Raw genomic sequence first — 22,162 nt, forward strand, 5'->3', positions numbered from 1 at the left:
TTTCAATAAACCATGTTCAACATTCGTAAAGAGACTTTAAATCCTCTACTACCATCATCCTATCAGACATCAAGACCACCATATTGTAAATTCGTAATTTTAATGCTAGAGATTCGGGAAAAAGTTCAAAATTCATAAAATAAATTAGTAATCCATATAATGATTGATTGGATCGACTAAGGTCCTTGGTTCGATCCCTGGCCGATACAAAACAACTTCAATTTAAAAAAATACTAAAAAAGTGTTAGGTTTGAGAAAATAAAAACACCGCAAGTTCTTTTAAAAACATTTTATTACATAAATTCAATACACTACTACAAGTACAAAAGAACACTGACAAATTACCAAAGCCTTTTGGATTCCTCGATTCAAACAGTCTTCTTATTGTACGGACTAAGCCTTTTACATGACTTTAAATGTCTATCCGATCCGTCCATCACCAGAGCCAGAGACGGACTGAAGTTCATAGCACTTATATATGGTCTCATTAGCCGGTACAACACATGAGTCAAATCAATAACCATGTTCATTATACGTCTCGGAGCATTTTTTATAATGATGATGTAAGCTATCGAGACGTGAAATTAGTTTATTGCACTTATTGCACTGAAATTGTATTCTTTGAACATTATTAGAACAACCGCTTCTTTCATGTCTGCGAGCATTTGAGGTGATAGTAAATGATGCACCACAGTATTTGCACTGATGCGAAGTACGCTCTTCATTAATTGAAGTATTCAATGCTGACGAAACTTCAGATGATGGTGGATCAGCACATATCGAAGTCTCCTCCAGTGTTGTCAGAGGCGTTGTCAACGGGATCTGCTCCAAAATCGTCGGCGCTGACGTCATGGTTCCCGTAGTCGATGGTGCATCCTCCATCGAGTTCGACGTTAAAGTCGGTAAAGATGCCATCGAAGTCTCAAGAACAGGCAATTACACGACTTATTCACCAGAAGAAACAAACTAGGTGATCCGTACACCGTCGACGGCAGTAACAAACTGAGCGTCCTGCTGTCTAGGACCCGCTTATATACATGCGCCGGCTGGAATAATACGCTAGTCAAATCAAGAACAATTTATTATAATACTAGAGTCAAAACAACATTAAAAAAATAGAAGCACCATCAACAAAAAAAAGGAAGCACATTTAAAAGCACCATCATCAAAAAGGAAGCACATTTGGAAGCACCATCATCAAAAAGGCAGCACATTTGGAAGCACCAACAACGAAAAGGCTGCACCATCATCAAAAAGGAAGCACATTTGGTAGCACCGACAACGAAAAGGCAGCACATTTGGAAGTACCGTCAACGAAAAGACAGCCCATTTGGAAGCACCGACAACGATAAGACAGCACATTTGGAAACACCGACAACGAAAAGGCAGCACCATCATCGAAAAGGCAGCACATTTGTCATTAGCACCAATATTCATTGGCTCCAATATTCATTGGCTCCATTATTCATTGGTTCCATCAGTCTATTGATTCCATCAGTCTAGTGACTCCATCAGTCATTGGCTCCTACAGTCATAGGCTCCAACTGTCTTTTGTATCATCAAATCCAAATATATTCAGCTAGAATTCTACGTGTCTAAGAGACTATGAGGCCACAAGGCTACGAGTCTTAAAAAATCTAGCTGGTTAAGAGTTATTCATGACCGCGAGACTGCATGACTAAACGAGCGCATGGCTACGAAACTACAGTTCTATGAAGCTACATGGATACAAGTCTACTCGGCTCCAACACGCTATGTACTTACAGTACACACAGGAAACGGAACGTACACACAGTACACACAGGAAACGGAACGTACACACAGTACACACAGGAAACTGAACGTACACACAGTACACACACAGGAAACGGAACGTACACACAGTACACACAGGAAACGGAACGTACACACAGTACACACAGGAAACAAAACGTACACACAGTACACACAGGAAACAGAACGTACACACAGTACACACAGGAAACGGAATGTACACACAGTACACACAGGAAACTGAACGTACACACAGTACACACACAGGAAACTGAACGTACACACAGTACACACACAGGAAACGGAACGTACACACAGTACACACACAGGAAACTGAACGTACACACAGTACACACACAGGAAACTGAACGTACACACAGTACACACACAGGAAACTGAACGTACACACAGTACACACACAGGAAACGGAACGTACACACAGTACACACACAGGAAACGGAACGTACACACAGTACACACACAGGAAACGGAACGTTCACACAGTACACACAGGAAACGGAACGTACACACAGTACACACAGGAAACGGAACGTACACACAGTACACACAGGAAACAAAACGTACACACAGTACACACAGGAAACGAAACGTATACACACAGTACACACAGAAAACGGAACGTACACACAGTACACACAGGAAACAGAACGTACACACAGGAAACGAAACGTACACACAGTACACACAGGAAACGGAACGTACACACAGTACACACAGGAAACGGAATGATCACACATACATTAGCGGAAACACACAGGCTTAGTTGGAAATCAGAATACAAGAAATAAAAACATTAAATTTTTACTTTCAATATTTAATTACTTCTCAACATTACACAAATACAAGTAAAGGAAGCCATTATTGTATGTAGCCAGCTTTCCTCAGTTCCTTGAGTATGAAGGATATTTCTTTGATGCACGAATAGTTTCCTGCACAAAGCGAGCCATGTAGAAGTCTTAGCCGGTCAACCAATATGTTTGGATCTTTCCATGATGTGTAATCAATCTCTTCTACCACCATCTTACTTGCTTGTTTATTATAAATACTGTTAATATCACAATCGTCCCAGTGATCATAATAAGCATTATCAGATTTATTTATTATAACACGACGTTTCCATCGTTTCGGTCTCAGGACATCGCCACATTCTTCGTTCTTGTCAGCTCTAGGTGCTTCATCACAGTCTATGCCTTTGTCAACAGCCTCAGAGTCACTGTAACAATCACTGTAGAAGACATCCTCTTCACCCAGATTACCGTATGAATTCGCTATCGATGATGTCGAAGTGTCTTCATCGTCTTCATGCTTCCTTTTTAGGAGTCCATCATTTTTACAAAGAATGGAGGATCTACTGAATATAGGCTTGAATGTATTCTCACTTTTCACGGTGTTGATACTTCCATTAGTTTCAGTCTTCCCGAAGCCATTAGCATCCTTCAATTTATGTTCTTCCTCACGATCGGGTGAGCTAATACCATCACGCTCAGGACAAGGAAAATTATTGTCGTAATGCAGATCACTCTTCTTTAGTCTAGTGGATCCATCGGTGTCCTCTATGCCGTAAGTAGTCTTGACTTTACATGTTCTACCATGTCTTTTTAAGCTGTCAATTCGTGTTAACAACCTGCTACAACGATTACAGCTTAACATGTTGCGTAGTGGGTTTCTAGCACAATCATTCTTCTCATGACGTCTAGCATTCCTTCTCATGGCAAAATCCTTGCCACAGTATCTACAGCGGCTTCCTTCCGATTCAGCTGCAGATAACAAACCACGATCCATGGTAGCTTCTGTGACTAATGTTAGATACAAACTGTCAGTTTTCTCCAATTGGAACCATTTCTTAAATAGAGTTTTTGAAATATTTCATCAGCGAGAGTTAAGTTATCTAATGCAAAGCAAATTGATGCAAGTAGTTCTGGCTGTCGTCAACAGATGTCGCCACGTGTTGCTTGCAGGTAAATAATATCTATTTCATTAATGTGGGATGCGGAACGCTCACTATCGATCGCAAAGGGAGGTTGGCTTCGATAGTATCCAAGGAGAAAAAAGTTCGTCCTTCCTGCTAGTGCTTCTCAGATTTCTCACGGTCCGCCATCTTGGATTGCGACGTCACGGCGGCCATCTTGGATGGGTGTGACCTTGACCTTTGACCGAAACCGCAGGAGTGATCGCAAGAACACGGAGAAAACCATCATAATATTGGCAAGAATAATCAGGAGCACACGGAGAAAACCGCCACAAGTTTTCTTTAATATCATGAAATACAAAAAAAAAATAAAAAATTAAAAATAAAAACGAAAAAAAATTCAAACATTCTGGCTTGTACTAGAACTCTATCTTTGCTCAACAATGAGAAGTTCACAAGCTAGCAGAATGTTTGAATTTTTTTTTCGTTTTTATTTTTAATTTTTTATTATTTTTTTTTGTATTTCATGATATTAAAGAAAACTTGTGGCGGTTTTCTCCGTGTGCTCCTGATTATTCTTGCCAATATTATGATGGTTTTCTCCGTGTTCTTGCGATCACTCCTGCGGTTTCGGTCAAAGGTCAAGGTCACACCCATCCAAGATGGCCGCCGTGACGTCGCAATCCAAGATGGCGGACCGTGAGAAATCTGAGAAGCACTAGCAGGAAGGACGAACTTTTTTCTCCTTGGATACTATCGAAGCCAACCTCCCTTTGCGATCGATAGTGAGCGTTCCGCATCCCACATTAATGAAATAGATATTATTTACCTGCAAGCAACACGTGGCGACATCTGTTGACGACAGCCAGAACTACTTGCATCAATTTGCTTTGCATTAGATAACTTAACTCTCGCTGATGAAATATTTCAAAAACTCTATTTAAGAAATGGTTCCAATTGGAGAAAACTGACAGTTTGTATCTAACATTAGTCACAGAAGCTACCATGGATCGTGGTTTGTTATCTGCAGCTGAATCGGAAGGAAGCCGCTGTAGATACTGTGGCAAGGATTTTGCCATGAGAAGGAATGCTAGACGTCATGAGAAGAATGATTGTGCTAGAAACCCACTACGCAACATGTTAAGCTGTAATCGTTGTAGCAGGTTGTTAACACGAATTGACAGCTTAAAAAGACATGGTAGAACATGTAAAGTCAAGACTACTTACGGCATAGAGGACACCGATAGATCCACTAGACTAAAGAAGAGTGATCTGCATTACGACAATAATTTTCCTTGTCCTGAGCGTGATGGTATTAGTTCACCCGATCGTGAGGAAGAACATAAATTGAATGATGCTAATGGTTTCGGGAAGACTGAAACTAATGGAAGTATCAACACCGTGAAAAGTGAGAATACATTCAAGTCTATATTCAGTAGATCCTCCATTCTTTGTAAAAATGATGGACTCCTAAAAAGGAAGCATGAAGACGATGAAGACACTTCGACATCATCGATAGCGAATTCATACGGTAATCTGGGTGAAGAGGATGTCTTCTACAGTGATTGTTACAGTGACTCTGAGGCTGTTGACAAAGGCATAGACTGTGATGAAGCACCTAGAGCTGACAAGATCGAAGAATGTGGCGATGTCCTGAGACCGAAACGATGGAAACGTCGTGTTATAATAAATAAATCTGATAATGCTTATTATGATCACTGGGACGATTGTGATATTAACAGTATTTATAATAAACAAGCAAGTAAGATGGTGGTAGAAGAGATTGATTACACATCATGGAAAGATCCAAACATATTGGTTGACCGGCTAAGACTTCTACATGGCTCGCTTTGTGCAGGAAACTATTCGTGCATCAAAGAAATATCCTTCATACTCAAGGAACTGAGGAAAGCTGGCTACATACAATAATGGCTTCCTTTACTTGTATTTGTGTAATGTTGAGAAGTAATTAAATATTGAAAGTAAAAATTTAATGTTTTTATTTCTTGTATTCTGATTTCCAACTAAGCCTGTGTGTTTCCGCTAATGTATGTGTGATCATTCCGTTTCCTGTGTGTACTGTGTGTACGTTCCGTTTCCTGTGTGTACTGTGTGTACGTTTCGTTTCCTGTGTGTACGTTCTGTTTCCTGTGTGTACTGTGTGTACGTTCCGTTTTCTGTGTGTACTGTGTGTATACGTTTCGTTTCCTGTGTGTACTGTGTGTACGTTTTGTTTCCTGTGTGTACTGTGTGTACGTTCCGTTTCCTGTGTGTACTGTGTGTACGTTCCGTTTCCTGTGTGTACTGTGTGAACGTTCCGTTTCCTGTGTGTGTACTGTGTGTACGTTCCGTTTCCTGTGTGTGTACTGTGTGTACGTTCCGTTTCTTGTGTGTGTACTGTGTGTACGTTCAGTTTCCTGTGTGTGTACTGCGTGTACGTTCAGTTTCCTGTGTGTGTACTGTGTGTACGTTCCGTTTCCTGTGTGTGTACTGTGTGTACGTTCAGTTTCCTGTGTGTGTACTGTGTGTACGTTCAGTTTCCTGTGTGTACTGTGTGTACATTCCGTTTCCTGTGTGTACTGTGTGTACGTTCTGTTTCCTGTGTGTACTGTGTGTACGTTTTGTTTCCTGTGTGTACTGTGTGTACGTTCCGTTTCCTGTGTGTACTGTGTGTACGTTCCGTTTCCTGTGTGTGTACTGTGTGTACGTTCAGTTTCCTGTGTGTACTGTGTGTACGTTCCGTTTCCTGTGTGTACTGTGTGTACGTTCCGTTTCCTGTGTGTACTGTGTGTACATTGCGTGTTGGAGCCGAGTAGACTTGTATCCATGTAGCTTCATAGAACTGTAGTTTCGTAGTCATGCGCTCGTTTAGTCATGCAGTCTCGCGGTCATGAATAACTCTTAACCAGCTAGATTTTTTAAGACTCGTAGCCTTGTGGCCTCATAGTCTCTTAGACACGTAGAATTCTAGCCGAATATATTTGGATTTGATGATACAAAAGACAGTTGGAGCCTATGACTGTAGGAGCCAATGACTGATGGAGTCACTAGACTGATGGAATCAATAGACTGATGGAACCAATGAATAATGGAGCCAATGAATATTGGAGCCAATGAATATTGGAGCCAATGAATATTGGTGCTAATGACAAATGTGCTGCCTTTTCGATGATGGTGCTGCCTTTTCGTTGTCGGTGTTTCCAAATGTGCTGTCTAATCGTTGTCGGTGCTTCCAAATGGGCTGTCTTTTCGTTGACGGTACTTCCAAATGTGCTGTCTTTTCGTTGTCGGTGCTACCAAATGTGCTTCCTTTTTGATGATGGTGCAGCCTTTTCGTTGTTGGTGCTTCCAAATGTGCTGCCTTTTTGATGATGGTGCTTCCAAATGTGCTTCCTTTTTGATGATGGTGCTTTTAAATGTGCTTCCTTTTTTTTGTTGATGGTGCTTCTATTTTTTTAATGTTGTTTTGACTCTAGTATTATAATAAATTGTTCTTGATTTGACTAGCGTATTATTCCAGCCGGCGCATGTATATAAGCGGGTCCTAGACAGCAGGACGCTCAGTTTGTTACTGCTGTCGACGGTGTACGGATCACCTAGTTTGTTTCTTCTGGTGAATAAGTCGTGTAATTGCCTGTTCTTGAGACTTCGATGGCATCTTTACCGACTTTAACGTCGAACTCGATGGAGGATGCACCATCGACCACGGGAACCATGACGTCAGCGCCGACGATTTTGGAGCAGATCCCGTTGACAACGCCTCTGACAACACTGGAGGAGACTTCGATATGTGCTGATCCACCATCATCTGAAGTTTCGTCAGCATTGAATACTTCAATTAATGAAGAGCGTACTTCGCATCAGTGCAAATACTGTGGTGCATCATTTACTATCACCTCAAATGCTCGCAGACATGAAAGAAGCGGTTGTTCTAATAATGTTCAAAGAATACAATTTCAGTGCAATAAGTGCAATAAACTAATTTCACGTCTCGATAGCTTACATCATCATTATAAAAAATGCTCCGAGATGTATAATGAACATGGTTATTCATTTGACTCATGTGTTGTACCGGCTAATGAGACCATATATAAGTGCTATGAACTTCAGTCCGTCTCTGGCTCTGGTGATGGACGGATCGGATAGACATTTAAAGTCATGTAAAAGGCTTAGTCCGTACAATAAGAAGACTGTTTGAATCGAGGAATCCAAAAGGCTTTGGTAATTTGTCAGTGTTCTTTTGTACTTGTAGTAGTGTATTGAATTTATGTAATAAAATGTTTTTAAAAGAACTTGCGGTGTTTTTATTTTCTCAAACCTAACACTTTTTTAGTATTTTTTTAAATTGAAGTTGTTTTGTATCGGCCAGGGATCGAACCAAGGACCTTAGTCGATCCAATCAATCATTATATGGATTACTAATTTATTTTATGAATTTTGAACTTTTTCCCGAATCTCTAGCATTAAAATTACGAATTTACAATATGGTGGTCTTGATGTCTGATAGGATGATGGTAGTAGAGGATTTAAAGTCTCTTTACGAATGTTGAACATGGTTTATTGAAATTATTATTTTTTACATGAAATTAAACATTATTGCATCGATCGGGTATCGAACCGAGGACAGGAGCGGATCGAATCAATATGTAAATTAATGAGCGATTTATTTAATTAATTTTGGAACTTTTCCCGAATTTCTAGCTAAATAATTACGGATTTTCAAGATAGCGGACAAATTTCAAGATGGCGGGTGTCACAGTAATAAATGATTACTGCACTCTAGCGGATAAGAACTAAACTAACATGGTGTCAGCGCACTCTAGCGGCCGAAAACAAGATGGTGGTCTCCAGCAACGAAGACAAGATGGCGGACAAATTTCAAGATGGCGGGTGTCACAGTAATAAATGATTACTGCACTCTAGCGGATAAGAACTAAACTAACATGGTGTCAGCGCACTCTAGCGGCCGAAAACAAGATGGTGGTCTCCAGCAACGAAGACAAGATGGCGGACCTGACGTCATACTAGGTGAGGATATATATGCTTTAAGAAAAGTGGTGGGAGTCAGTCTGCCTGCAGCCACCATTAAGGAAGGAGCCTGTCGCCATTTTTAATTTTTTTTTGGCCCTCACCGGGTTCGAACCGAGGACTCCGAACTCCGTGTCGTAAAAATATATTTTTTTATAAATCTTTTATTAAAATTTTATTATTTAATTTTTTTTATAATTTTAAAAAAAATATTTATTAAAATCGGATAATAAATAAAGAAGTTAAAGATGGCGGCCGTAACGGAAATTGCAACGGTGACGTCATCATCCAAGATGGCTGTCATGGCATCCTAGTTTTCAAGGTCATGACCTCGGCGGTTTAGAGCGGCTAGCTCTTAGGAGTTTTAAGCCGCTTTTAGGAATTTGGGTTCTTTCTAGGGCAAAACGACTTTTGAGGATTTTCGAAATCCTGATTTTTGGATTGTGGAATTTTTTGAGAATTTTTGGCGGAATTTTTTTCCACAGAAATGTAAATTTTGAGGAATTTTGGGCAAATTTTGCCCAATTTTGGCGATTTTTGAGGATCAAATTCAAGGTCAAGGTCAAAGGTCAAGGTCACAACCATCCAAGATGGCCGTCGTGACGTCACAATCCAAGATGGCGGAAAACACCACAGACACCACAGCCTGAAGCCTGCGCCCGGAAATACATTCGTATACTACTATGGGTGATGATAACAATTATTGTCAACCCTTAGTTATCGATACAGTTTTGGAGTTAATAATATATGTGCGTATGTAAGAGAGGCAGGCGGCGGGAACAGGTTTCCGCGTCGTCATTGTTCTCCAAGATACCGATGGGTAGAGACTTTAAAAATTCGCGGATTCATTTCGTGACATGCTACAATTCAAATAGTTATATATTAGTGCTGCTTCTGCCATTGGTGCACTGTTAATCTGGAGTAATGAGGGCCAATTAGAGACCCTCACGTATATAAGTGTCAATTCACAGGCCGCCCAGTCGAGACGACTCACAAGTCAACAGCCAATTAACAGTTGGCATTTGCCAGAGTGTGTAGAGGATAGTGGAGTCTATCCTGGAGGTCACTGAACCCGCGAATTTTTCCGGTCTCTAGGTGGTGGAACTGTGAGTCCTCTTGGGTGATCGGTGAGCTCTAACAGCAGCGGCGAGGTGGCGACTATCGCGACTGCATGGTGCACTAGGCCCGTAGCAGCCGAAGACAACTGCGCGGAGGTTCAGTCGGACGTGTTACGTAAACATCTCACTGCGGGTTGCTGCCCTCCAGGGGTTAGCAATGTCGCACGTACCATTCACCAACACTTGTGTTATTTCACAGCTCACTTGAAATTTTGTGTGGCTGTTATCGAGATGTTTCGTGCTATATTAATTCTCTTAAGTTCAGAAAACAAGGAAACTTCATTTTTCATTCTAACGTCACAATGTTCAGGTAAGCATTAAATATGTAATACATAACCTATTCCACAGTGTTCTTTAAAATTACCTCTGTTGTCGAAAATGGAATTTTATTATTATTAAAGTTGTACTTCTTATAAGAAGTTATCGCGTTTAACGTTTGCTTTACTTTCTAACGCTGCGCTGGAGGGGAGAAGAAACAGAGAGAGAGAGAGAGAGAGAGAGAGAGAGATAGCCGGTGAGTGATTGCTCTATGGCGCGATACACGAATATTGCTCTATGGCGCGGGGTTACTGATGCCGGTTACTGTTGGAAAGCAAAAGCGTATGACTTCATATACTTTCTCATACTTTTGCATACTCTCATAATTCGCAACTCTAAACTCTTAACTCTCAGGTTGGAACCAATGTTAGCATTGAAATTGTGAAAATCTGTGCAGACATTTTTAATAATGTTGTTAATCATATTTTGAACTATCATAAACCCATCGATTCATTCTTAGATTCCATTTGAAGACATGTACAGACACTAGTAAAAGTCTACTTCCAACGCATGACTACGAGTTTTCAGACATTAGAGTAGCATGCGCACTTCCTATACCTCTCATGTGTGAAGTGGAACTTCTGCCGTGTGGCGACCACGCACTGATGTCCTTTTTTTTATAATTTAAAACGAAAAAGGCCATCTTCACTCAGCGCCAGTTTAATGAAATGATGCTGTTACGAAACGCTTACCAGGACGAACATATCGACAAGTAATTCACCGACTGTAGGTAACTGCTCCCTGATGATGGCGACTGCAATGTCGACCGGAACGTCGGTGAATTATTTTCCAAGGACACGGCTGAAACCCAGAAGCCAAGCTACTTTCAGACAATGGCCGTGAAAGCCTGCGAACATTAATATCGACAAGTAACGATAGTTGGAGTACCAATGGATTCTATGGTCGTATGGAAGTAAAGCTATCGATACTTGTGACTTGTTCAGTCACGTCTGGAGCCGTCGGTGTTCGCGACTGGCATGGGTCTAGGGCTGGAGTCCAGTTTCCGCGTGATGCCTACGTCACTGTTAGCACATGTGCAAGTCCGGCGATGTGTTCTGGTTGTGTTTCATTGTTGACACATGCTGCGAACACCTGGCAGGAACCACTCTTGCCAGGACCGCACTGCGTTATTCCCGGCAAGGAGTGGTGGCTGGAAGCCGGGTCCTCCAGCATGCAGGTGCAGTCCATAGAGCAAATAAAGGGAGAGGCGCCACTCCCATAGTAATGATCGTTAGAAGAGTCTAGCGACAGCAATGCTATCTTCCTGCAACTTGCAACTGGCAACTGGCTCGTTCCGGGGCCGGCTGCCACACCGCTCAGGCTCGTTCCGGGGCCGGCGGCACGATCATATATCATCTGAAACTTCCATTTGTCGAACATGGCCTCGTGGCTGAGCGCTCTGTGGCGCTATCATCTAAACATAAAGTTGACGGTTCGAATCCCGGCAGGTACGAACTTTTTTTTGTACTTGTAAAAATAAATACGATCACGTAACATTTCAAAGGTAATAAATATATTTGAATAATGAATGCAAATAAAAGTATATTTATTAATTAAATTGTAATTTTCAGGTAAGGACATGATAACTAATGGTCAATTAGGTTAGGTTAGCTACATTATACATACTTTAAAACTTTGTGGACGGTTGATTTGGTTAGGATAGCTACATTAAAGATACTGTGAAATCATGTAAACTGTTTCCTAGCGCTGGATAGCTACATATTAAAAAGTTATTTGCTAAGCAACCATAAAATGATTTTACAGTAATTTTAATGTAGCTATACTTACCTAATATAACCAACCATCCACTAAACAGTCTATGTGGCATTTTTATACTGGAGAGAAAAAACGCGCGCTTAAAAATAAAAAAACATCCAGGGGGTAGGCGCTCCCGATCGGCTAACCTCGGAAAGGATCGGCATTTGCGGCCAGTTGCAGGAAGGTAGTATTGCTGTCGCTAGACTCTTGTATGATCGTTCGCTTAAATTGTAAACAAAACCCTTGCGATCATACCATTTCTTTGCAACTTGACAACGAAAAAATTACAGCCAAATACAACCTGAGGGAGGTTTAGCGCGTGATAGTTGGCATCTTTGTTCACGAGCTTGGTGCAAATACGGCACATCAATTCCATTTATTTTACTTTGCTCGTGTTTTTGTTTATATAAACGGCGAAAGCAACCTCAACTTGTCCTCGATAATATTGTGTAAACATTAACCTCCGTAGCACGCCTCACTGTTATTGTTACGAGAATGTGTGATACGGTTTTATGTTCTTTGAAAACATATATTTTTAACTTGCATTAAATTAAGGTGTTAAGCTTTAAATGGTGAACAATGTTTTTTTGCAACAATTGCACTTAACTACATTGACTCGTTGATTAATTTTACTAACAGTTCAAATTTTACCTATGACGCAATAAATGTAGTATAGGCCTACTTTCACTAAAATTAACTTAAATTAATTTAAAACTATTTATAATTAGAATAGAAGTAATTTCTATTACTGTAACAGCATCTTAGATTAACACAAATTAATAACAACTGGACATGTAATAAACTAAAGAGATCAAAACTTGTAATCTATTTTTCCCGATGTTGGCGAAACATGGTATGATCCAATTTTTAAGGATTCAGTTCGTCCTATATACTGTCACCCCCCTGGTGCAGTGTGTTACCACCAGGGCGGCAACTAGGGGGAGCAAGCGGGGCATACGCCCCGGGCGCAAAGCTGTGGGGGCGCCGAAATCGCTTGCATTGTAATTCCTACTACAACTGGTAACAGGTAAAAAGGTTTTTAACTTGCATGCCAGGAATGTCTAATCTGATTTACAATATGTCTCAACATATTTACCTAATGAACAAGTCTAGTGATTATACGGACTACTTTATGGACATAATGGGTTCATGCATGGAAGTTACAGTAGCACAGAAACTGTTACATGTAGGTATGGAAAATGCTTAAATAGCACCATTTTTCCGTGGGAGGGCCCCCGAACCCCCCCGCTTTATTGGTGTGGTATGCGCAAAAAACAAGGTGGGGGGGGGGGGGCGCATGAATCCATTCATGCCCCGTGTACCAGAGACTCTAGTTGCGGCCCTGGTTACCACTGCACCACCTCTCTCGGCTCGCTCGTGGACTCGAGGACTCGTACAGGCAAGGGGGAGGAGGGGACACATGGCAGCACTCCCTCACTCCGCAGATAAGCTAAGCCCGGACGTGATGCCTTGTCGCCACGTGACACGACGAGATATACCCCCCGTTCGGCACTGCGGGGCTACAGACCGCCGCCCCAGCTGACCCAGGCCAGCCAACTGTCTCAGCTCGCCCCTGTCAGCTCTGCGAGGCTGTCAGCTCCCGGTCACCTGCCTCTGGGCACGTCGTCAGGATACCAGGTGATTACACTCTCCGGAACCTTGTCATATGTAGTTGCTCCAGGGACCACACTCTGATGTCTCATTACATTGACGAGGCGACTGAAATGCTGCCCCTTGGATGGGCAGCCCTTCAGGATTTTTCTGACGGTGGTTAGTTTGTAAAGTGACCTAACCTAACCTAACCTAACCTAACCTAACCTAATCTAACCTAACCTTACCTAACCTAACCTGACCTAACCTAAACTAACCGTCCATACTGTTTTAAAGTGTTTTATTGTAGCTAACCTAACCGACCACTTTTAATGTTTGAATTATTTTTTCCTGCGCAAAAATAAAACAAATCCCGAAGTTGGCCGAAGGTGAATTGTTCGGGTGTAATCGGGAATGGCAGAACTTGATGTGCATCCTAGGTCTGCCGTTCCTCGCGAGGCGTCCTGCAGGCAGACTGCGCGCCGGAGTGTGGTGACGTCACGACCACGCCCCAGTGGCCAGCGGTCGGCTGTGACGTCACACGGACCCACGCAGCTCGTATGATGTGACGTAAAACCGCAACCCAGATCACATACGGGAAATGCCACGATATATTTAATGTTAAATCGGTCAATGGTGCACTTAAATTACATTAATATTTATTGAACAGGTGGAATGGTGATGTGGTTTATTTCTTATTTCTTTTTAGCAAAGTAAATAGCAAATGGAGAATTTGACTTGTTATAACGCAAAAACAATGAAAAAATAGAAGCACAAATTTGATGGAAACGGTATAGCTTAAAATGTCCACAGACTGAAATGTGTTTTACAAAAATGTAAATAAAATATTAAGTTGAAAGTTATCAAACGAACTTAGTTCTAAATATAACACAGAATAATGTTCATAAAATGTACTTTATTTTTTGTCGTAAAACAGAAGGTTGGAGGTAATGGTGGTACAGATGGAGCCACTGTTATCCGTAAGCATATATTTGAGATTGCACAGGCCTGGTTATAACATTTCATCACTCAGCGCTACACAGTAGAAAACAAGGTTGATGTTTGAAAGACAAAGCACTTCTGTTATAAAACGGCAGGTATATTTGCGACGGTGTAGGGCCTGCAGGGACTGACCTCGTCCTTACACTAGCAGCACTGTTAGTAGAGCCAGACTCCACCTGCCCAAGCCTCCTGCCACATGAGCAGTGATGTGCCACATGTGCAGTAATGTACCACATGAGTAGTGACATGCCACATGAGCAGTGACGTGCCACATGAGTAGTGACATGCCACATGAGTAGTGACATGCCACATGTGCAGTAATGTACCACATGAGCAGTGACATGCCACATGAGTAGTACCATGCCACATGAGCAGTGACGTGCCATATATACCACGTCGGCAAGAGAGCATGCACGTTTCGTTGTTTGCATTTTCACGTTAAAAAAACACTTCCTGATTCAAGCAGGAGCGGGTTGTTTGCATGTCCTGTTGTGTTTAGCAACACCGCTTATGCATCATGCATCTCCTGCAAGCAATTTATGCCTTCTGCATTGCCACTAGTTACGCATCGTAGTATTTTCAGTTCGTAAGGTTGAGCGGTACGTCTAACGTTGACAAACCTTTCTTTTTAATTACATTTTTTACTTAATTGCAATATTGCAATCATTCTTGACATATAGTTTTCCTTGATTATGCACGGAGATATGTTGATGGGCATTAAAAACTTACTCATATTTTAATGTGCCAAAAAATATATATTTCCTGGCAAGCAACACTATCACACCTCATTCTTATCGGAACTGTTATTTAGGGCGCACACCGAACAAACAGGAGATTATCGAGATAAGATTAAGATGTGTCAGGAACCTGATGGAATACTTACTCTAAAGCAGACGCAAAAGAAATGTCAGAATCGGGAGATAAGGATATGTGCCGACAGTGATTCACCACGAAAATATTTTTTCTTTTCAAACGCTGAAGCTTCTTCCTGAAGCTCTTTCAGTGGGTAATTATATTTTTGACGTGGCTTGGATGGATAAATAACATCCGTACTGACAGCAACCAATTTTGAAAGAAAAGACAAATCATTTTATTCATTTTTCTTTAAAAAATTGGTTAAGAGTTAGCGATATCTCCTGTGGCCGGATCGGACCCCAGGAATGTGTGTGCAGTCGATAGAGAGAGTCCCTTCCTCCAATCACAGAGGTGCGTGAGCTACCTGCCAAGTGAACCCGAGCACCGCTCAGCTGACTCTAGCGCGGGGCGTGGGTCGAGAACCACTCGCTATCATTCATGCCATTTGATAGAGCATTGGAAATACTTTTAATTAGGAATTTTTAAAAAAATTACGAATTATCAAGTACATGTTGAATGCCATGTTGTCCTGTGTTAGATTCATAAAGATGTGTAGTCTGTTGGGAAGTAGTCCATAGAGTGAGAGCCAGTTACCAAAAAAAAGGGGTGTCTGTAACGTCGGTTTACGGACGATAATTTTACGTGATAACGTCATAAGAAAACATTGATGAAAAATAGCATACTTATTAATTTTCAAATATTATTTACAGTTTTTGCAAATTTAATTTAAATAATTTTTGTAAATATAATCACGAACAATTAGTTAAGAAGCCCGCCTTAACCTGTTTGATATTATAGAAGATTTTCTCGCACGGTGGTTGGCCGGTTCTTGCACGCTCGGCTCAGGTGGAACGTGACAATGAGTCATGCTTTTTCGTGCGTGCAGCCGGCGTTCATCGATTTATAAGACGTTATCACGTAAAAAAAAAAAACCATTTAATGGGTTGGTTTTTGCATTCTATGGTCGTTTTTAGTACAGTGATTATAGAATGTAAGCTAGATAAACCTAACATTGCAGTCGGCATTATCTCAGTTTATTTAGCAGTCGTGTAGGGACTTCCCGTTAACTTGTTGGGTTGAGGGTTGCCCCTATCACTGTCGTGAAGTATTGTAATGCCGTAAGAACATATCGATATTGCATTCGCGTGCGTCAGAGGCGAATATTCCATGGTACCAAGAGAAACTTCCATTCCCATACTTTTATAGAAATAATACGTATATTTAATTAGATTCTAAATCAGTTGTCCAAATATATTATTTCACCATCATTAACAATTTTCGAACAAACATACTAAATATATGAGACAAAATTCTGAAATACTCTCCTAATATTGCGATATATTGTCTGTTGTCCGCTTCTTACGCTGAGACTCAGAGTTCATCTCTCTTTGAGTTATCCGCTCGTTCCCGAAGACGAAACGCGGCCAGACAAGGGAAACCAAACCTAAACAAGACATGTTTAAATTATTATTTTGCATCAACATTAGCTGTGAAAGTATATATTTTTAATTAATTCATAGATATCTAGAAACTAAAATTTTCAAACTATTGGAAACTTTAATTTTTCCAGGGTTTTGGGAATATTTAATTTCTGATATTTCTGAGTGAAAGCCTAAAATTAACGACGATGAAGGCTACTTAAATTAATCGTTTACCACATGCTTAATTTGAAAGTATAAATATGACTTTCAATCTATTAAAACCACTAATTGACTTGATAAAGTAAAAAAAAAAAACCACTGAATTATTTCAGCCATACAATTAATGAAACTATTCTTAAAGCACGCATAGTTGTTAAAAAGTAAATACAACCTGCCATTCTTTAACCACACATTAATTCATCATGTTGGAATAGTTTCATTATAATGCGTTCATTTTGTAAGAATGACTACAATAATTTTAGTCTCAGAAAATGTATTATTATGTGCCATGTGCTTAAAAATTTTTGTTTTTAAAATACTAACGTTAATATTAATCTGTGCGAAAAAAAAATGTATACATTGAAAATGGGATTACCTCTACCCCTTATATTCAATGATAGTAGTGTGTAAAAGGGGTTCCGAGCCCAGGTTTCAGGCTGTGAATTTGTGATTTTCGGTCCGCCATCTTGGATTGTGACGTCACGACGGCCATTTTGGACTCAAAAATTCCTCAAAATTCCTCAAAAACTACTCAAAATGACTAATAAATTACCGTTTTGAGGAAAAATTCTCGTTTTCTTCCTCAAAAATTCAAAAATTTGTATTTCGAAAAACCTAAAAAGTCTTTTGCCTTAGAAAGAACACAAAATCCTAAAAGAGGCTTAAGCATCCATGTCAACAGCCTCCGATAAGCCTCTGATGTCATCTAGTATTATGACGTCACCGTTGTAATTTCCGTTATGGCCGCTATCTTGAAAATCTTTATTTATTATCCGATTTTAAAGAAAAAAAATTAAAAATTTATAAAAAAATTCAATTAATAAAATTTTAATAAAAATATTTTAAAAACATACTTTTACGACATGAAGCTCGGAATCCTCGGTTCGAACCCGGTGAGGGACAAAAAAAAAATGACGACAAATTCCTCCAAGGAAGCCTTTGCAGACTGACTCCCCCCACCACTTATATCATAGTATATATATCGTCACCTAGTATGACGTAATGTCCGACATCTTGAAAATACGTATTTTTAGTGCGAGAAAATCAAAAATTTTTTTTAAACTCATTAAAATATTAATTAATCAAATTCAATTATAAAAATTTAATAAAATATTACTTAAAAACCACTGTTGCACTTATAGTTACGGTCGCCATCTTGGATTATATAAATGTTGCATGTTTCGTTACGCCCGCCATCTTGGTTGAGTATGATGTCATCGTTACACTTTACGCTACGACCGTCATATTGAATCCTTTTAATGTTGCAATTATCGTTACGGTCGCCATCTTGTAATAATAAATGATTACTGCACTCTAGCCAGTTAGAATAAAAATAGCATGATGGAAATGCACTCTATAAGATGAGTACATACACAAGATGGTGTTCTCCAGCAGACGAAAACAAGATGGTGGCAATGTCCTCTAGCAGCTGGTAGCTCCTGGTACCACGTACTGAACACAAAATGTCGGATCCAAGATGGTCGTCAAAGTAAAAGTCAAATTTCAAGGTAAAGGTATAATTTCAAGATCAAGGTCAAATATTAAGGTCAAGGTCAAATTTCAAAGTCAAAGTTAATGTCAAGGTCAAATTTCAATGCCTACAGTCGAGGTCAATGGTATGGAGAACATAAAATTATACTAACATACCATCAGCATACTCTAGCAGACGAAAACAAGATGGTGGTCTCCAGTGGACGAAGGCAAGATGGTGGACATGATGTCATACCAGCTGACGATATATATACCTTGCTATTGGTGGTGGTAGGTCAGTCTGTAGGTGGCTTATGTGGAGGAAGGATCTGTCATTTTTTATTTTTTGCTCTTACCGGTTTTGAACGAAGGACAGGAATCGGTCTAAACAATCAGAATATTGATTAAAAAATTATTTAGTGAATTTTGAACTTTTTTCATTAAAATCGGATTATAAATAAAGATTTTCAAAATAACGCCTTTCACGATAATTGATACAAGTGGTGACATAATTCAGAATGTCGCATGTGGCGTAAGACATTTTTATTAATTTTTATTGAGAATGTCTTAAATATATTAATAAATTACTGCTTTACTCTCGCCGGGAATCGAACCGAGGACTGAAAACGTTTAAATAACTAAACATTTGAAGTAGGCAATTTTTAAAATATTTTTTGGAATTTTTTCGGAATTTCTAGCAAAAAATTACAGATTTTCAAGATGGCGACCGTAACGATAATTGCAACATTAATAGGATCCAATATGACGGTCTTAATGTAAAGTGTAACGATGAAATCGTACTCAACCAATATGGCGGGCGTAATGAAGCATGCAAAATTTATATAATCCAAGATGGCGATCATAACGATAAGTGCAACAGTGGTTTTTAAGTAATATTTTATTAAATTTATTATTAAATTCATTTATTAATTTTTTTAATGATTTTTAAAAAAAATTCCCGATTTTCTCGCATTAAAATTACGGATTTTCAAGATGGCGGACATTACGTAATACTAGGTGACGATATATATACTTTGATATAAGTGGTTGGGGGAGTAAGTCTGCCAGCGGCTTCCTTGGAGGAAGGTTCGGTCGTCATTTTTTTTGTCCCTCACCGGGTTTGAACCGAGGACTCCAAGCACCTGTCGTAAAAGTATGTTTTTTAAATATTTTTATTAAAATTTTATTAATTGAATTTTTTTATTAATTTTTAATTTTTTTCTCTAAAATAGGATGATAAATAAAGATTTTCAAGATGGCGGCCATAACGGAAATTGCAACGGTGACATCATAATCCTAGATGACATCAGAGGCTTATCGGAGGCTGTAGACATGGATGCTTAATCCTCTATTTTGGATTTTGTGTTCTTTCTAAGGCAAAAGACTTTTTAGGTTTTTCGAAATCCAAATTTTTGAATTTTTGAGGAATAAAATGAGAAATTTTTCCTCAAAACGGTAATTTATTAGTCATTTTGAGTCATTCTTGAGGAATTTTGAGGAATTTTTGAGTCCAAAATGGCCATGTGACGTCACAATCCAAGATGGCGGACCGAAAATCACAATTCACAGCCTGAAGCCTGGGCTCGGAACCCCTTTTACACACTACTGGTGATTATTACACTTTTCCAGCTGAAACTACTTTGTAAAGTGTTTAACATAATACATAAACGTTTATTTCCTTAGCCATGTCTCGCTTGCTAAAACTATTTTCCCTACTTCTTCATCACCCAGCCTTTTATAATATACCTTTGGCAAATACGCTAAATCGGAAACAAATAACATGTCGTTTCTCGATTAAAGGGACAGCTTATAGTTCACTGCATTGTTACAAGTGAGAAGTGTGAGTGGTTAAGGAGGGTGAGAAGTAATGCCTGTTATATTGTTGTTTGTCCTGCAGTTGGAGAGCCGCCGCCTGCCGTGTGATGCCTTGGCCGCCTCCACCGCCGCCTCCCCATCACCACCCGCCCCCACCACCACATCATCACCACCCACCCCATCACCATTCTCCACCACCACCACCACACCACCACCACCCACCCCATCACCATTCCCCACCCCCACCACCACATCATCACCACCCACCCCATCACCATTCTCCACCACCGCCGCCACATCACCACCACCCACCTCATCACCATTCCCCGCCCCCACCTCATCACCACCACCCACCTCATCACCACCCGCCTCCACCGCCGCCACACCACCACCCACCGCCCCCAGGTAAGCAGCTACATTTCTCCCGTGAAGCATACCCTATGTATACTATCATAGTCAGCAGCTGGAGGCCAGCACTCTAGCCTGCACATGGCTAAGGCATCGCTTAATTGTCAACTGTACATTGCTTAGCAAATCAAATAATTAAATATCACATTCAATTTTTTTATTCTACAAAATATGGACTACAAAAATTTATTCATTTGTATGTATTGGAACATTCGGAGTAGGTATTGTGCCGCCAATTAGTATTTTTGGCACAATTCTAAACTTGAATTTTTGGAAAATAATGTCGCCAGTCATTTTTTTGCTGCAAGAACATAAACTTTTCCGCCTCCTGTACACTCCCATTTAATCTTTGTCAGGCCAGTCTCCAAAATCTTTTCCCAGCATTAAATCTAATTTTGCCAACTATCTAACGACCCAGCAAGTGCGCTCGTCTTGTCCCCGCCTTGGTGCATGTCCGTCGCCTGTAATTCTCCTCCGAGCCGTGACAAGAACTGCTATGTCCTGCAAGCTATTAGAGCAGCTAGGTTCTGAGAGCCAGCCTTACGCGAGCGATTTCAGGCACACCCGTGGGTTGCCTTAACTTACGTTTCGACACGACCCGGGTTCCTGCCGAGAGATTTTCCCACTGGCAGCAGCACATTACACCCCCCCTTTACAGCCTTTCCAGGGAACAAGTCCCAGTTCAATGGCCGGCCGTCAACCCCGGCCCAATTTCAAGAACACCTGTCAGTCTCCGAATTTATCACATCTGCTCTCTCGTGGCAGAGTTGCGAGTTATTTCCCCTGAGTGTTTGAACCCCTCGCTAAACGCCTGCCCCCTGGCGCCTCACGCAACAAACAGTGCCCCAGTAGTTCATTTCCAAGCCACCAGAGCGCTGCACTAGTCCCCTCCATAAGCCCAATGCTTTAGCAGTCGCCTCGTGTGAGTCGATCACTCCTTGTTTCGGACACCCCTCAGTATGTCGCGCTGGCATCGGCTAGTACCACCAACTTCGAGATATCGAAGTCAGTATTTCTCGACCATCCCCTCGGAAATTTTCGGAACCTTTCGGTCCGGAAGCCGAAGTCTCTCCCCGTTATTTCGATTGACTTCGTCTTTTAATTACGAGTCGCTGCCGCCCCAAAGTTACTTCGCGCCGCGAGAGCAGACGGACCACACTGCATTGTCGGCGAGCCGCACGTCAAGATTTAACTTCGATCTTTGTTCAAAAATGTAATCAGCTAGGCAAGGGATGTCATCCCTACAACTATTAGAAGTTGGTAATTAGTCAGTCTGCGTACCTCGTAGAAGTAGTCAAGCTTCGTTAATAATGCTTCATAATATTTTATATCTTTTTGAATCATGGAAACGTCCGCGACAACCGCTTGTTCGCGAGCTCCGCTCCCTGGCTGACGCTAGAAGCCATCTCCCTGTATGACAGAGTCCAAGGGCAGGATGCGGACCTAACATCACCATC

The 22,162-nt window shown here is 40.7% G+C and overlaps 1 protein-coding gene across 1 annotated transcript in view; it reads left to right on the forward strand.

The window, feature by feature from the left end:
• The window catches only part of LOC134528608 (uncharacterized), a 37,522-nt gene that overhangs the window by 13,605 nt on the left and 1,755 nt on the right, over positions 1–22,162 (forward strand). The window contains exons 4-7 of the mRNA XM_063362360.1: positions 11,283–11,344; positions 11,419–11,615; positions 13,956–14,073; positions 20,380–20,702. Of these exons, the coding sequence (XP_063218430.1) occupies positions 11,283–11,344; positions 11,419–11,615; positions 13,956–14,073; positions 20,380–20,702 (700 nt within the window). The remainder of the gene's footprint in view (positions 1–11,282; positions 11,345–11,418; positions 11,616–13,955; positions 14,074–20,379; positions 20,703–22,162) is intronic.

The sequence above is a fragment of the Bacillus rossius genome, chromosome 1, assembly GCF_032445375.1.
Source record: "Bacillus rossius redtenbacheri isolate Brsri chromosome 1, Brsri_v3, whole genome shotgun sequence".
Taxonomy (NCBI): Eukaryota; Metazoa; Arthropoda; class Insecta; order Phasmatodea; family Bacillidae; genus Bacillus; species Bacillus rossius.